At 39.3% G+C, this 17,837-nt stretch overlaps 1 protein-coding gene across 1 annotated transcript; it reads right to left on the bottom strand.

Annotated features, from left to right (window-relative positions):
* LOC139951738 (uncharacterized) lies at nucleotides 1-10,533 on the bottom strand. The gene is made up of 16 exons (XM_071950802.1): nucleotides 10,477-10,533; nucleotides 9,969-10,029; nucleotides 9,718-9,794; nucleotides 9,516-9,598; nucleotides 8,747-8,905; nucleotides 7,966-8,089; nucleotides 4,871-4,983; nucleotides 4,458-4,554; nucleotides 3,909-4,064; nucleotides 2,995-3,075; nucleotides 2,518-2,598; nucleotides 2,020-2,073; nucleotides 1,769-1,858; nucleotides 1,200-1,268; nucleotides 724-813; nucleotides 1-278 (listed from the first exon to the last, which is right to left on the bottom strand). The coding sequence occupies exons 1-16, from the start codon at nucleotides 10,486-10,488 to the stop codon at nucleotides 27-29; spliced, it is 1,599 nt and encodes a 532-aa protein (XP_071806903.1). The 5' UTR covers nucleotides 10,489-10,533; the 3' UTR covers nucleotides 1-26.
* Nucleotides 10,534-17,837: the final 7,304 nt, after the last annotated feature.

Below are 17,837 nucleotides of genomic sequence, written 5' to 3'. Positions count from 1 at the left end.
AATATATTTTAACATTAAAAGTCCTTCTAGGTGGGATGCACGACGTTTCCACCAGACACGGTAAAAACTTGCCATGCCCGGCGTTTCTTTTGAGGAGGTCCGTCTTTGTTGTCATTTGGTGCGGTCGCTGGGGGCTTTTTATCGGCCTGTTTGTCGTTCTCTCTCCCACCTGCCTCTGCTAGGTTGGCTCGTCGGACGTACTTAGTGAGGCTGAAGGACAGGATGACAATGGCAGGACAACACACTGAGATGATTGCAGTGGACAACCAGAGGGCGTGCTTCAAGAGAGAAAGGGTGTAAACAATAGTGTTAGTTTTGCAGGAGATAAATAGAATAATGTTTGTACCCTTTACCGATGCTCCGTATACATCTTGCACTTTCCCCCGAGTTCTGTAAAAATAGCAAATTAATGTTTTTTTATGCAAGACTGCTTCGGCTTCGGAATAAGCACAATGGCCGCAAAGGTCTTTGGGTTTTTGTTTAAAGAAACACGTTGCCTTGGATCGGACGAGTTGGTCTATAAAAAAAGCGTATGAAACCGTTTGTTATGAAATGTATAACAAACGGTTCCTTTAACGTGTTCCTTTAAAGCCATGCATATTCAAAACCAGTATCCGAAGTGGCGGATACAGCTACGACTGCGACTTTTTCCATGAGCATAATAAATAATTGTGCGTCTTGACTTAAAATAATTCCAAATACAAATAATAACATAATTCTTACAATTCCTGAGTTGAGATGTCCGCACATGTCCGTCACGACAGCTTCATATGTATTCGCCATGATGCCGCACTTTCCAAAGTCATGCTTTATCTGAGTTGTAAAATAATAAGACGTCAAGAAAAACAGAAAGATATAAGTGTAAAGTAGGCTGCAATGGTATTCATCATAACGCTGATAAACTAATTGTTTTCTTTCAATTTATGTTGTTCGTAAACTTTTGCAAAGTGTGATGGTAAAACTCGCAGCATTTTCAGCATTTTCAGTTTGGCGCTTGGTGGTAGACAACAATTATCAGGTACCGCTCCATTTCGCAAAAACCAATACTTTTAACAAGGAGGTGCCCCCCTAGCGTCCACACAGTCATCTTCAAAAGTCAAACTGACTCATAATATCGCCAATAACATGACCCAGATTCTTTTCCAGGTGAATGGAATTAGAAATAATATTGCGATATTCAAATACTTATGTCGTCTCACCTTATGGATTGGTGCAGCAATCAATTCCTCTGTTATTGAAAACACAGTAGTTATGACAGGTCCCACAACCTATGGAGATAAAAGGTTAAAATTTATTTTATTTATTTATTTATTTATTTATTTTAAATCTTTAGACATACACAGTAGTTACAAGTTGTGCAGGGGTTGTCAAGGTTAAAACAAAAGTATAAAAACTGTCATCAAAAGATGTGTAAAACCAGACCCCTGCCAACGATAAAAATATAATTATTCAATATAAAAAGGTGATTGCACTTAACATTTAAAAATCACACAAAAGAAAACATTAAAACACAAGCAAAAATGCATAATGATTAGTTAAAATTGACGCTTGAAAACGCTTTGCTTTAGTATACATTTGTTTAATCATGGGCACAGATGCTCATCAAATAAAATATTCTTGTTATTATAATGGAGACCGCCAACGCAGGAATTGATGCCCCATCAGTTGTTGTGTCACTGGCATGCGGAAACCCGGAGTTCGCAGATATAAATACCACTCTATTATTTTTGTTATGACTTCTTGCCGAAACGACACCGAAGATTCTCACCGTAGTTGCAGCCCTATTCACCCCCGACAGCACGCCGGCCAACTCTTCAAATCCACCCGATGAACCGTCGATTATATTGGTTATGTAATCCTGTGGTTAAAAAGAGGGTGGAAGTAAAACATGGTAAGTTACCGTATTTGCAATATTGAAATGCAAATTATCATTGCTTCCAATAAATACTGTGTAGAAATATCGGAACTATTCCATTTTAGGATGCGAAGCTGAGAGTAAAATTGAGAGTTACGTTATACCTTGAATTGATTGTAGACCCCCTCGAAGAATGGGATTTGGTTGACAATGGCTCCCTGGAAGAAGCAGAAGAAAATATTTATTTGGTTGTATAATTACGTTGGTTTAGTTATTTATGAGTTCTTAAATAAAGAAACAATAATTTTATTATTTTACAACAACAACAACAACAACAACAACAACAACAACAACAACAACAACAACAACAACAACAACAACAACAACAACAACAACAACAACAACAACAACAACAACAACAACAACAACAACAACAACAACAACAGCAACAGCAACAGCAGCAGCAGCAGCAGCAGCAACAACAACAAAAACTAGTTTGTTCTTCTTCAATGATGTTAGATACAACTATTCAACGATCAAGCAGAGAACAATGCACTCTGGAAGCAAAAGAGGGCGTAACTTAATAGGAAGAGTGGGACAGTAGAAACGTGACAAAGAAAACTAACGCAATGTAAAATACAAAAAATAATTTTTAAACTTACCAAAAGATCCGTCAATACGGACAAGAATGCACCCAATGGATTTAATATATTCAGGATGTCGTCGATTATATTGTGTACAGACTGTTAAATAGAAAAACAAAATAATTACTCAGAAATCATGTAATGAAATCAATAATTTAAAACATTTACACGTAGTTTTGGACAATTAGGTAATATTTTCTCAATCAAAATAATGTTAAAAGACTTTTATTAGCACCTGAAACTAGTGGTTTTTTTTTTCATTATTCTCTTGCAACTAGGATGACCAATGGGTCCAACTTTTCACAGATTTGATAAAGTTTTATGCATAACTAATGTTGGGATACACCAAATGAGAACGCTGGTCTGTATACAATAAGCTTGTGCGTAGTTACGTAACAGCACCAGTCCACAGTGCCAGACCGTTCCAGCACAATGTTAGAAATCGCACAATCCAAACTCGCATTGTCGGGTGCGTACACGCAGTTGCAAACTTACAAACAAGAATGGATTGCTCCTGGATCCTGCCAGCACATCAATTATTGGCTGCAGTGGTATCGCATTCAATATATCCTGAAGCTGAAATGAAATAAGAGCCAAAACTGCCGTTAAAAAATGCAAACAAATTAGTTTGTCAAGACATTGCATTGTCAAACACCCACGCACATAAACGGACCCTTTTCGAAACCTCAGATGGCTCAACGGCTTTTGCAGGCTCTGGCTCAGGCTTCGACCACCTATTTGGAGAATTATAATGAAAAGTTCTGGATTCCAACTGAACGAGCCTCTAGCTGATGACAACACTGCCAATTCTCGAAAAGGGTCACATAGATAGCAGTGCCCAACTTCATAGAACTGATGAAGCATAGGCTGATCCCCTGTCGTTATCAGATAACGACAGGTTTATTATGTGTAAACATGTACGTCAGACTTGAGTCTCCAGGGGTCGATTTCACAAAAAGTTAGGACTTTAGGACTAGTCCTAGGAGATATACAAATTGCATGGATAGTGTTAAGTTAGGACGAGTAACTGGTCCTAACTCGAGATAAGACTAGTCCTAACTCTTTGTGAAATCCACCCCAGGACCATGAACGCCATGCAAATAAAGGCGAGGTCAAAGGTGATTATGGCCCTGGCAATTTCTATTGCTCATCAACGTGTCTATAAATAGCAATAAACCAAATCTATAATATAATCTTACCTAATCTAATCTAATCTAATCTAATCTAAATTTATCTATACTAATCTTAAAGGATTTGAATCATTGGAGCATACTGGTCGAACCGTCGAGTCTACACCAATGGTTCTTTTTAGAACCACCCCAACTTATTTAGAGATTATCATAACATGGTGTCACTATAACCTAATCTAATCCAATCTAATGGAATCTAATCTAATCTAAATTACTCACGCTCAGTGTTAAGCTTTCAAAGATCTCCCTCGGAAACTCCGGTAGAGTGACATCCGAGAGGATGGGTTTCAACATCTCCATCAAGTCAAGAGGTTCCAGCGCCGTTATGGCTTCAGTCGATCCGTAGATTAAGAAATCCTCAATGGGCTTCAAGAACTGTTATTGGAAGAAGAAAAGTCAATTAATGATTAATTATGAATACTTCAGGAGTACAATGAAAAACACCTCAAATCTTTGCAGTTAACCTGTGTGCACGTATGATGTGCAATCATGGAAAGGCCTAAACAACCTCGTCCCCAAGGTTTACTTTGTGTCCAACCATGTTTACATGGCAGCGTGCAGATGAGTATTGGAAAGGTCTATAGACCCCTTGCATTGAACCCCATCTTTGATGAAACGTCAACTTGTGAAAGCTATCATTATGGCCGAGAGTCATGCGCAGTGCACACACGCGTGTAATTTCCCATTGTTTTACACCAAAGATCCTCTGATTGAGGGCACTGTTAGAGCTCGTGACGTCATAGGCTAGGGGTCACTGACTAAACTAACCTCATCTGGGCTCGCATCAAAGTCAATGATGGCCAAGTCATGAAGGAATCCCGAGGTATAAACCGCTTCGTAAAGAGAATGGTCCATCTGACATTGCCTGGTGGGTGAGAAAGGAGTTAATTAAGTACATCATGTGTTTTCGAAACTCTGATATCCATAAACGGCTCTGTTGAAGTCTTGAGGTAAAAGACATAGGTTCCGTTCGGTCAGTTTGGTCGGTATGAGCTCAGGAAAATGCCCTTAAGGGGTATTTTACACAATGGAACAATTGACCCAACAAGGGAATTCTTTACCCCACAAGGGAACTCTTTGGAAAAAATGAATAATATAACATCATAAGCAGGACCCAAAGAACTAATATCGTAGGTTGTGTGCACGCGTGTGACGTATGTGTGTATAAAGACCGAACTTACTCCATAAAATGTCGGACAGTGAGGTTGTGCGGTGAGTCACCGAGACTGATAAAAGATTCAACCATGGAGTTTAAGAACGTCTTGCCTCCCCACATAGTAGGGTTATCAACCGTCTGCCAAGAAACCAAAGAAATCAAAAACATTGAATGAGTGTGTACACTGCAAATCCCGTTGGTCAAAATTTTCCCAACTTTTTTGCCCAACGTTGGTTCAAATATCAACTGACTACATAATTGGGCATAACGTAACCAACAGTGGTTGGGCAATAACGTTTATCCAATAGTTGGGCAAACAGTTTAACAAAACAAGTTGGTCAAATCATTTTACCCAATAGTTGGGCAATTTTGTTAACCATTATGTTGGTTAAAATGTTACCCAACAATGTAGTCAGTTGATATTTAAACCAACGTTGGGCAACCGTGTTGGGCAAAGGTTGCTACCCAACAAAAGTAGCAATGATTGATTATTTGTTGGTTACTCCTTTATTCAATTGTTAGTTAGGCCAACAAAAATAAAAAATACGTTGATCGTCCGGATTTTTCCAAAAATAGGAAGATGAGGGCCCTTTTTTTTTTACGTAAAATATGATGCAACAAAAACTTCAATTCGGAAAGGGCATCTAATTTGCGGTACTCTTTCAACACTGGATTCATCTGATATGTGCAGTCTATAATGTTTTCAGCCAGTCATTCCTCTTCACTTCTGCTTCAACTTCTGCTTTGTTGTATCTGCTGGAAGCTGGGCAACTGTTGGGTAAAATGATTTGACCAACTTGTTTTGCAGTGCAGGCGGCCAGCATTATCATAATGTGCGATGCCCATTTTGTGTGTGCGCATGGTCGGCCTGCCAGTGGTCGACCCAATGTCTACATGAAATGGCTGTTACAATGTAGATGACAAAATTCTAGGTCACCGAAAGCGTCAAATGCTCGGACTGACTAATTACTATTGTCATGAATTGTTAACATAATCATCGTGATGAAAGCGAAATAAACTAAGGTTAAATAATATCATCGCCACAAATATTTAACAAGCAATCTTTGAAAGGAAAATTAAATTGGATCTATCGAAACCCTTAAAACTAATTGTGTTCATCCTTTTATAAAAAATAAATAAAAAAAGTCATCCACACAATTCCTGATAGCCGTTAACGAGACGCACTTATCGCTCCTACGGGGATTATCGTTTCTGAACCTGAAATAATGAGTTATTGAATAACAATAGCGCAATTTAATGTCATGCAGGTCGTGAAAACAGCCACTGTTGGTTCCAATTTCCTGCCCTTTGTGTTGAACATGAAGGTTTGAGTTTTACATGGAAGTTTACTTTTGTTGGCCCCGAGCCGCATGACTTGTCCTTGTTTTCCCCGTGTTACAATAATAACAATAATAATAACAATACCTTTTTACGGGTTGTGTGTAGTCTTGAAATCAATTCGGTAACTGTTGTTTGGTAAAATGCCCTTGGTGTGATAATAAATGCATTTTGAAAGAATCTAATTCTGACTATATACTGCGTTGCAAAAATTATTTTATTTCTTGACTTAATACTGCATTATGTCTTGTAATGGATTATCCCTCAAATCCAAAAGGCCCAAATTATACAGCTCACAATTTAAAGGTAAATAAATTTATCATGTCAGAAGTAACCTGGTAAAAGAGTCAGCAATCAACAGTGTTCAGTGCCCTTTTTTTTTTTTTTTTTTTTTTTGCTTTTTTAAAATGACAATTTCCGAATAATATTGGGTCTATATAATTTTGTCGAGATAACTGAGCCCGATCAAAAAGTTCGGAACACAACGGATTTAATCTAACCCTTGCCTTTCGATCGTTAACGACAACGGACTGTTCAGCCATTTCCCCAACACGGGAGTAAACATCAAACTATGCACGGTGGGCTCCGTCCTGCTTTACTTCTGAAAACTAAACTGTGTCCCTACACATAAATCAGTGTATTCTATGGGTATACCTTTAAATATTGGTTGTTTTTGCATATAACCTATAACGTTTCAGAGAAGCACTCCATTCCCCAATCTCGAAGAGTATTTTTAACAGCCAGCAGCCATGATATTGCTTGTGTGTGTGTGTAGGCCTACCACTACTACATACAGTACGAACGTTGTACATGTACATGTACACTAATACTAAATCATTACAGTTTTGTTACAATATTGCGCACCGGTAACTTTGCCCAACAACCAGAAAGCTTTGTGCACAACACCATTGGTTACTGTGGTAATTTTGACCAACTTCTCGGGCAAATCTTGCCCAACTACAATAATATATACATTGGACCAACCAGTTAACCAATAATTTGGTCAACTTTGCCCAAGCGTGTTGGGCAACGGTTTTGTTTAACCAACGTCCATTATTTGTGACCAACAAATTAGAAATGCATTTACCCAACACATTTTTGACCAACAAATTTGCAGTGTATTATAGAGCAAGTTCGGTGGCGACTAGACTTGATTAGTAGACCGACTAGAGACTATTGCTAGAAACGCATAGAGAACAGGGAGATTGACTCCGTCGAACCATGCACTGGAGCGTCGAGCATGGTCGACTATGGTCAATTCGAGAGCAACTTTACAGCTCTGGTCAAATCTATAGTTGCTCACTCAAACTTGCTTTTATCAACACTGAGGAGAATCAATGGGAGATTTTCAAACGCTAGGTGGCATCAGACTTACCACGTAAATTGTTTCCGTAGTTCGGAGCATGCGTACATTGACAAGAACAAGCTTGAGATCTACCTAAAGTCTGCTGCAATTATAGTCCCCAAGGTATCCCATTTACGGAGTGGTTCAGAGCACAAGATTCACTTATGGAACAATCTCCCTCTACACATCAAACAAGCCACCACGATCTCAAGTTTCAAGACTCTACTCAAACATATCTATTTAATCTTCATATGGTTAATTATTCTTTTGTTTTTCTCTAAGCGCTTAGAGACTTTCTTTTGGAGGTGTTAGGCGCTATAGAAATACGGTTATTATTATTATTGTTATTATTATCTCTGGTGTTTCTGATCAGCAGTGTGTGGGTTCGAATCCTGGGCATGACTCGTGTGTCTTTGAACACAATACTTGAACATTACCTTATCAACGATGCTGAGATCCACCATTGTGTTACACATCAGAGTCAAGTTAGCCCCAACCATGAATAAAATAGCCGTCGGTATCCAGAATAACACAGCAACACATACAGCCATTGTTGTAGATCTGCATTGGCAACAACAAGTTGAGCATGAATTAGAAACATTCGACGCTTTTCTTGAAGAAGAACTGAGTACGTTGGTCGAAACATTTTGGGTGGTCGATCTCGCCGCGCCATTTTGTTTTCAAGAAAGCCTTGCTCACAAGCGTCACTGCGTAACGGACCTGAGCGCTATATTATAAGAAGCCACTTTAATTATGTGTATTATTAACCCATGGAATTGGTTCATTAATCATAGCCTAGAATCTGGCACTTTTTCTCATTGTCGATCCACTCTACGCGCCCCTCAAAAGTTCAAAAGTTGCCAACAAGCGTGCACGCGTAGGTGAGCCAATCAGCGTTGTTTATTGGTACATGTCATACCTGGCCGTAGGGTTTGTGACGAGAGGTATCTCCACTACGGTGGAGCTGAGCTATCGTCTAATGAAGTGTGCCTTTTGCCTTAGTTTATTTATTTATTTATTTATTTTTTTTTTTTTTTGGGGGGCGGGGGGGGGGTTCTGTTTGAAATCGTGACGTCATAATAAAGACAACGAATAACGGATCCCTATTGTAATGATCAACCAATGAACAAAATGCATGCGTGTTCACGCGTGGTGTAAACGATTAGCTTACCATAAGACGACCACTCCATTTTTAAGTGATATAAATGATTAGCTTACCCAACCATAAGACGGCCACTCCATTTTGATGCCTTTGTACGGATCCGCGCAGTAAGCACACTAGACTTGCTGTACCGGGCAGCCCCCAACACCAAGCCGCTAATGCAGATTATTGACAGGACCAACGCCATAGTGGCGAACACTGCGAAAACTCCGTAGCTGAATAGAGATACCATCAGATGGATTAGTCAAATTTAAAATTGTTTATGAAAGAGGTTTCCTCCCCAGGCCCCGGATCTGGTATCTGGCATACTCTATGGTTTAGTCAGGTGATATCTTTTTACATAAGACAACATTAAAAGAAATTCCTACCTTTGGTAATCAATCTTTCAACTTACTTGGTTAAAAGCAGCCCTCATCAGCTTTCAATCGTAAAACATTTCAAAATTCATTTTACTTTCGAAGCAATGTAGTTATGAAAAAGTATGTCATTTTATCTTTAAAATAATTTAATCTGAGAATATTTTTGTTTATACATTTAAGCGAAACAAAATGGATGCAACTAAACGTTCAAAAGAGAATACAACCAAAATACCATGTCACATTCAGACGTCTGTGACTGAAGTAACCCGTTTGTTCTTGATTAAAGCGAAACAGAAATAAGCAATAACGTCTGCTCATGCAGCTCTATGCAAATGGAAAAAGGCAAAGGTAGCACTCAATTGTCCCCGAAATTATGCGCATGCCCAGCGTGACATAAGCAATGACAAGCTACGTACACAGTTTGTCTGCTGCCACCTAGTGTCTCAAATCAATTATTTTGACTTACATTAAGGAGCTGTAGCTTTCGGTCATGTCACCAACTTCACCTATCATGCCACTGTATTCACTCGTATTCAAACGTGCCATAGTCTACATTCAAAAGGAATGAACAGAATGTAGCCATTATTGGAGTATGGGTGCACGATGTAGTAAGATCTTACCACAGACAAAGCTATACGCGGTGCGCCTTGACGAAAGACTACACCTACCTCGACTTGGGTGACTACGTCATCCGTAATTGAGGATACCATTGGCTGCATCGAAGCCAGTACGACGTCAACCATACCTTCAACCAAGAACAAACAAACGCAAACACTTTAAACAAATTCCAAGTAAGAATTGACCGAGATCCGGGGCCGGAGACGAGGTCCTGACCCGGAATATGTGTCACAATGAGCCCGAAAATGGTCAAAGTAAAGTTTGGAAAATGCTTCTCATTCAAGAAAGGACAACCTCGTACCATGTAATGCCCCTGTGGGTCGACGGAGAGTTTGATGAACTTCGGTTAGAACGTCACCACCCTGGGGAATAGAACAACAAAATCTTGTTACGGCCTGCATTAGGTAAAGCAATACAAATAGGTTTTCACGCCTTAATTTCGGCAAACATTACACGTTAAGTTCAGACGCATTCAAATTCACGATTTTTTTTTCCTCAAAGAACATGCCAGTCGCTGGCGTTTTCAAACATTCTGAATTAAGACCCCAAATGGCCCCGATCCGTAATATTTCTTTAATATTTGCAGTTGAAATATTTGGCATGCGCAAGACTCGCACAGTCGATAGTCTCACACGTTTCGGAACAAGAAAACACGTCAAAGGAAGAACATATTTTTTTCTGAAATGAAAAGGGTTTCACAAAGGGCGAGTGAAATTTTCGGTCTATAGTCCGATGAAATAAAATGAAGAGCTGGAAAAGACGTACGCAGTGAGATCAAAGTTTGAATCAATGAGTATATTTGTGCCTACCGTATACAGCATAGCCGTCGTCACTTCACCAACCAGTGCACCAATGCCCACCAACGATGCGGACACTTCCGTCAGACTGACCTGGTGGTGTCAACAAGAATCAAATAAGAAGAATAAATAGTTTGTTTGTCAAATCTCAAGGGTTTTTTTCAATAGTCACTTTACATAACAAATTCCACTGCATAAACTGAACAATAACAAAATGCAGCTGCCGAAAAACAAAAACAAAAACAGGCGCAGTAGAAAGAATTGTGGCAACAATCGCAACAAAAACACCAAAAAATCCTCAACAACAACAACAGTAACGCAGCAGCAACTCTAAAGCAACAACGCCAACAACAACATTAACAACATCAGCAGCAACAGAGGCAGAAATAATAAGAACAAACACGACACCAACTTTAACAAAAAGCCAGCAACAAAAAAACAAACAAACAAACAAACAAACAAACAAATAAACAAACAAACAAACAGAAGTGGCATCTACAGTGATACGTAGCGAAGTCAACACAATCATTATCAACCAAAACTATTAATTGCAATTTACATAAAAAGAAACATTAACAGCATCGAATTAATGGCCATCAAGAAACTCAATAAACATTATAGCACGAATGACAACAAGAACAACAAGAACAACAGCAGCAAACAACAAAATCGACCAACAGTAAAATGTAACAAGAAGCAGTTGAAGTTTAAATAATGATTCTTTTTACCTCTTTTATAAAGGAGAGCTCGTCGATAAACGTTGACGGGCTGGGGATGAGGTTGCAGATTCCCAAAATATTCCCCGTATATTTAACACAGAGCTGCTTGGCATCCTCGATTAAATCTGCAATCGTCTGGAAGATGGCTTCCACTAGCTGATCAAACATACCCTGGAGTGACGGAGCGCGGACTATATCCGGTAGACGGTCAGAGGTGAAAACTGAAGTGACAATTTAAATAGTCAAATTAAATATAGCGCCCCCAAGAGTTTCATTCAGAAAGGTTCGAATTCAAAGCACACGAACAGCTTATTGATCGGCTGGAAGGAGGATTCAAATTAGTACACAGTTTGGGGACCGACGGGGGAGACATAATCTCCTGCCTCACCTGAAAGCAAATTTTGAAGCCTCGCATTTAAAATATTACATAAACACACATACCGAAAATTAATGCTTTTAGCAAACTGTTTTTTTTTTTCGGAGTTGGGGTGGGGTGGGGGTGGGGTTTTGGAGTTGGATGTAGTAAAGCAACAGAGGGCGTTCTTACGTGTTGAGAACTGTGACAGTGTATTACTCATTGGTCCCATGATTCCAGCCAATCCGGTGTGGAACGTGGAAAACATCAGATCTATGACATCTGTAGAACAGGAGATACAAAAACATAGAGGATAAGAAGAGCTGCGTGCAAACTGCGTACCAAGCAACAGGAGTGGACCTATGGTATTTTAATGTAGATTGTTAATTTAGACTTCCAGACTATGCTAGAGTCGAAACATCGCCGTTAACTTTTTTTTTTTTTTTTTTTTTTTCCATTAATGCTAGGTTTATTGAACCTTGAATAACTTGAGCTTCCCATTTTGTAACTATTGGGGTACTTTGTGAATTTTTCAGCCGGATAAAAATCACAGATTCCAACCCAGTCACTTACCATTCAAATTGTCTTTGATAGTACTGGACATGGTGCTGACATTAAACAATTGCCGTACATCCTGAAAAGTGTCAAATAAATAAAAATTAAATTTTCATTGACGGGTGCCAACATTTTGGTGTTGGTTTGGCCTCCATGGCTGAAGCAAAAAAAATTGTAGTCTACATAATAAACAGAATTACAAAAAGGAGTGAATGTTTCATATTCAAAATAACTCAGCAAGCCATACTAGATGGATGGCATATGACGCTATCGACCGCCATCATTGAAGGCAACAAATGGACACGTGCACGCGTAAACGCACTGTGAACGACTCTCAGCCAAAGACTGCCTTTCCCGCATAAAGTTTCTTCAAAAATGGCGGCCAATGCAGGGGGTCTTTAGTGTCAGTTTAACGCGCACGTGCGCAGTATTGTTCCGCTTTTGTTTTTAACAAAGTATATTAGTTTCTTTTCTCCGGGGTTGATGGGGAGGGGCGGCTATTTTCCAAACACTTACTTCAAAAAGTTCATCCTGAAAGTCGTCAACGTCGTCAAGGATATTGTAAGCCGTGTTTTCGAAGCGCATGAGACTCTGCGAGACTTGGTAAGCTGATGCTAGAGTGAAGCAAGCTGCAATCCTATTGGTTTACACAATAATACGAGAGTTACTTATTGGCTTTTGAAAAAGGTTATCACGGTCTGAGTTGGCGGTTGTAGATATGTCTTGGGTTGTTGCTAAGGGCCAGTGTGGCTACGGGAATCCTTTAACGCATGTTCCCACACCATTAAAAAATTAACAGCAAAAAAAAACCTATTAGTTTTTAGCAACCAAAATTTTAATCCGAGAAACATTACTGGCAGATACGTTTCTTAGATTGTGTAATTCATTTACGGATTATTCTTCCTGTGTAATCATAACTTCTCCGGATTTTTGGCGGTCTCTAAAAAAAAAAAAAAAAACCTATGCGACCATTTTCCCAAGGCTCAGCTTCAAAGAGCTGCGTCAGCAACAAATATTGTTTAACAATTTGATGCTAATTTATTAATAGCAGAAAATAATAAGCAGAATATGAGTCACATATTGTATATTGTACATATTAATGGTTTGTTGGCTCACTGGTAATCTTTTGGGGTAAGCATACTACTAAATTGTCTGGTGCTTAGCTAATTTTTGTGCTTCTAAGCACCAAAACATAAAAGCTCTATGAAATTGGGACCTGGTAAGTTTTATTGTATATATTTACATTAATGTAGGATTATACCAATCAAACGGTTAAAAAACCGATATAGTTTCACTTTAATTGAACAAACATAATTATTCTTACAGGACAACGATGGACAGACTTAGCAACGCAACGCCCATTTTGATCCCAGTGCGGTCGGTTAGTTCCTTCGCCTGCTCTCCCTCTGGATGCACGGCACTGCGTTTTCGGAAACGCCGCCACACGCAGAAGACGATGCCGAAGATCGACAGCCCGAACCCCACTAAGAAGAACAAGATGGTCACGCCAAGGAGACCTCCCTCGGAGTTTATTATCTGACCCATCACATCATCATTCTGCCGTTTACAAAGATACGCCATTTTAGTTATGAAAGTCCTATTTTCATTAATTTCCCCACAAAACCTCAACAAATGGGTAAGAATAAATACCGGAAACTGTTTTTTTTTTTTAAATAGAACTTTAGCTGACGGTGATTCTAATCTGGGTCATTTTGACCCATAATGGGTCAGGCTGCCTGGGACTCATGATCGAGTCATTTCTGACCAGAAAATGTGTACGGCACTGGACACCTTTGGTAAATGTCAAAGACCAGTGTCTCACTTGGTGTACCACAACACAATGTATAAAATAACAAACCTGTGAAAATTTGGAATAAAATGGTCATCGAAGTTGCAAAAGAATAATGAAAGAAAAAACCTTCTTCCACAACTGTGTCTGCTTCCAGATGCCAGTAAAAGGCTTCAGCTGAAGTCTTTTATTATCTGAGTGAGAAATTACGATACTTTATTGAGGAAGCCAGTTCTCACAATGTTTAGTACTACAAACACTCCATTGATCGTTATGAAATAAGTTTTAATACTATCAATTATTTGAAGTAATTACAAATAGTGTCCAGTGTCTTTTATGACCAAGTTTCTGTCACAGGAAATGGTTTCGTAAGATGAAATTTGCCATTTTGTTTTTTAGCTTTGAGCTTACCTGTATGGACTGCAGAGCTATTTCTATGGAACCTCCAGATTCGGCAAAAGCATCAATTATCGGATCTGAAAAACCACATAATCGTTTTTTGGGGGGAGTAGGTATAAGGTAAAGTTACGCTTATCAAAAATGTATGAAAAAGGCACATCAAAGGGGCGCATCACCTTCAAATCCCTCAAATTGGAGACTTGGGGACGCCAGGTGGCAGCAGACTTACCTTGGCCCAATGTTAGGGCTCTTCTTACCGTAAGCAACAAATCAACGCTTGTGGAAGCAGGGAATTATGTCCTTACGTCAAGCGTATTTCACGGGTAAGCGGTGACTTTTGGCTTGTGCGTGAACGTACTCCGACCACGTTACGCGTTACAATGCAAGTTCTCTTTCACAGCTAGCGCAGTAATTCGGCGCTTGCACGTAAGCAGGGAATCGTGATCGTAAGCGCAGCATTCGGCGGTAAGCAGAGCCATGATATTCGGCCCTGTCATGATACATCCATTGCTCTCGGTAATGTGCGCATGGTCAGAACCACATAAAAAATGGTTAGTCTGCTGCCACCTAGCGCTGCAAAGTCACATTGTTGCTGGTTGGAATATTACCATCGCTTTTTTTAAAAGAGTTATTCTTGAACCAAAAAACCTAGTTGTAATTATTTGTGACTAGTGATTAAAAATGACTTAAATTTTGCTTCTGAAAATTCGAGCAGTGGTACATACGGTCTGCCATTTTGTGGAGTCAAATTTGTGTTCTACAAAATGACGGACCATGGTCTGTCGTGAAATAATATAACTCTAAAACCATACAATTTCATGGGACATTGTGAATCATTCTATTCTACTTTAAAATAGTTTTCCAGCCCTAGTAATTTTTTAAGAGACGTTGTATATCCATAAGCACCCAAACCCGAAGCAAGATAATGCCCCCCGAGTTGACAACATTGACAACATAGGTATGGTCACGTTATGGACACCACAACAAAATCAATATTTTTACCGTAAGGGTGTCAAAATATTATCATTAATTTCTGCAAAAACGATTACATTTGTGTTATTTTAACTTTGATTCTCCATCGGCATGTAATAACACCCATGATGTCAATTTTAACGCCCTACCCAATATTGGTGTAGCGTTTTCAGTTGTATCCTTAGTCCATCCATAATTAAAGTAGTAAAAGGGGAGATTAAGTGCACAGCCGAAATGGGCAAATGCCAAAGACCCGTAAGCTAATCCACACTTGATGTGACCGAACATGTTTAAAAGAACAAGACCGTCATTGGTTTCACCTCTCCTTCAACAACTCCACTGGCTTCCACAACATGTGTGTATGAAACTGCTCCCCTTACCTTACTGAGCTTATCACTCCTAACCAGACTAATCGAGCACTCCGCTCTAGCTAAGATTAAAGGATTCTCACTCTAAAGGTTTTTATACAGCAGTACCAAACCTTTGCAACACTCTTCCTTATCAAATACGTCATGCTAATTCACCGTTCGATTTCTAAATATCACTCAAAACACACCTTTTCCAAACTTATTTCGCTTCTTAGGCTATTTATTTATTTATTTCTCATTGCTTAAATTTGTATTGCTAATTTTTGATTGCTTGTTATTATAAGGCGTTGTGGTACCTTTTTTGTGTAAGAACGCTATATAAATGCTTATATTATTATTATTATATAATAATAACTGTTTCAACACTGTTTTCAAATATAACATTTCGGCCTTGCGAGATAAACACTTATTGTTTTCACCTATTAAAAAACAAAACCAGCGCTTCAAACAACCACTCTTGCGGGCCTATGACGGACAACTCTTTTAAGAGTGAAATACGGGTATTTTAAACTCGATTAAGAGTGAAATATGGGTATTTTAAACTCGATTAAGAGTGAAAGACGGGTATTTTAAACTCGATCTTCTTTTAAGGACTGTTAGTCTAAGTGTGCTTTTTTGTAAAATTTCATCTCAGACTGCCGGAGTTTTAATAATATTGTATTTTTTTTTCTTTGTAAATTGCATGTTATTGAGCCTTTGGCTGCAATGTGTTTTTGACAATAAATCAATTAATAATAATAAAAGAAAGACGGGTATTTTAAACTCGATTAAGAGTTAAGTTCGTTCCAATTTCACCCAAAAAGAAAGTGACACATTATTGACTTTCACTCTCAAAAGAGCGAAACTCGGACAAGAGAGTGAATTGGTCACTCTTTTACATCAAGAGAGTATAGGGCTCCCCAGTGTGCACATCATTGAATAAAAACAAGGGATGAAAATCAAAAGGTAAAACAAACTCACCCAGTGGAAACTCCGGGGGTGAGAATCCGTACGCAATTCCCCTGGCCATGCTCGCGAGGCCTCCAAGGCCCCATGCGACGTCCGTTCTCACCGTTCTCCATCTCTGATGCGGCACCCGGTCCTCCGTGCCGTTAATCAACGCCAAAGCCCCGCCGGCATCTCCCTCCTGGGCGGTGGAGATCGCGATGGATGCTGAGAAAATCAAGATTAACCTGACTACTTCACTTGACATTTTGTACTTTTTTGAAACAGTAGTGGAGAGCAGAGCTCTTCCCACCCGGTAAATAAACAACCAAAGTGTGGAAATTTCAAAGCGATTTTTCTACCGGCATCACAACTGGAATAGGCTCCCTACACGACAGTTCTTAATACAAACTAGTTTCCACTGCAGTCGTGAAATGAGTAACTGGTCTATTAACTCTTAAATTTTCAGGACCAACTAGTGGGTGCTTATAGTGACGTGGTAGGACATGCGCACTAAAGTAAAGAGCAAACGAATATGGCCCTTTTCGAACCAACGGCTTTGACTTTGGATTCGGCTGCAGGCTCCTTCCTCTCGTCTAAAACCTTGAGCACGTATACGCAAAGCACGCGCAATTTGTAAAAAAAAAACCGCGGGCAAAGCTATAGCCTAAGCCGAATCGGGAGTCGAAGCCATGGTTTCGAAAATGGCCTATGGTAAAGTCATGTCCATGCGACCATGATAATGTCGTATTGGTTTTCGTTATTTTCTGATAACTGGTCCTCTCTGGACGGTGCAGTGGAAATGACTATTAATGAGCACCAGCGATGGTTAACAGTGGTTGATAACTCAACGTTTCGATCAGTAGGCTCTGATTGTCTTCAGCAGGATGCGCAAAGACAATCAGAGCTACTGATAGAAACTTTGAGCCGTCTTCTGAGAACCAACACTCAAAAGAGATGTACACGTGGTGCTTCAGCAAACCTCATCTGACTATTTGTTACTTCTTATTGTCCACACAAATATCTTAAGCTTCAAACGCCACTTAAAGGCACTTGGTACCTTTGGTAATGGCCAATGGCCCGTATTCTCATCTGGTGAATCCCAACATCATATTCATAAATATCAAATCTGTGAAAATTTGAATCAATTGGCCATCTAATTTGCAAACGGTTAATGAAAGAAAGAACACCCTTGTTGCAATGTATGTGCTTTCAAGTGCCTTAAAAATGCTTCAGGCCAGAAGTCTGTAAATAGTTGAATGAGAAATTGCCTCTTTTTCATATTACTTCAG

Source organism: Asterias amurensis, chromosome 19 (assembly GCF_032118995.1).
Source record: "Asterias amurensis chromosome 19, ASM3211899v1".
Lineage (NCBI taxonomy): Eukaryota > Metazoa > Echinodermata > Asteroidea > Forcipulatida > Asteriidae > Asterias > Asterias amurensis.
Note: the sequence above shows the minus strand (reverse complement) of the source record. Positions and strands in the feature narration are given on the sequence as shown.

Excerpts from the sequence above, each read along its gene's own strand:
- LOC139951738 (XM_071950802.1), bottom strand. Across the intron at positions 8,090-8,746 it reads AGTGGCCGTCTTATGGTTGG|ATCTACAACAATGGCTGTAT; the intron begins GTAAGCTAATCA and ends TTGCCAATGCAG. Across the intron at positions 2,074-2,517 it reads CCGTATTGACGGATCTTTTG|GGAGCCATTGTCAACCAAAT; the intron begins GTAAGTTTAAAA and ends TGCTTCTTCCAG.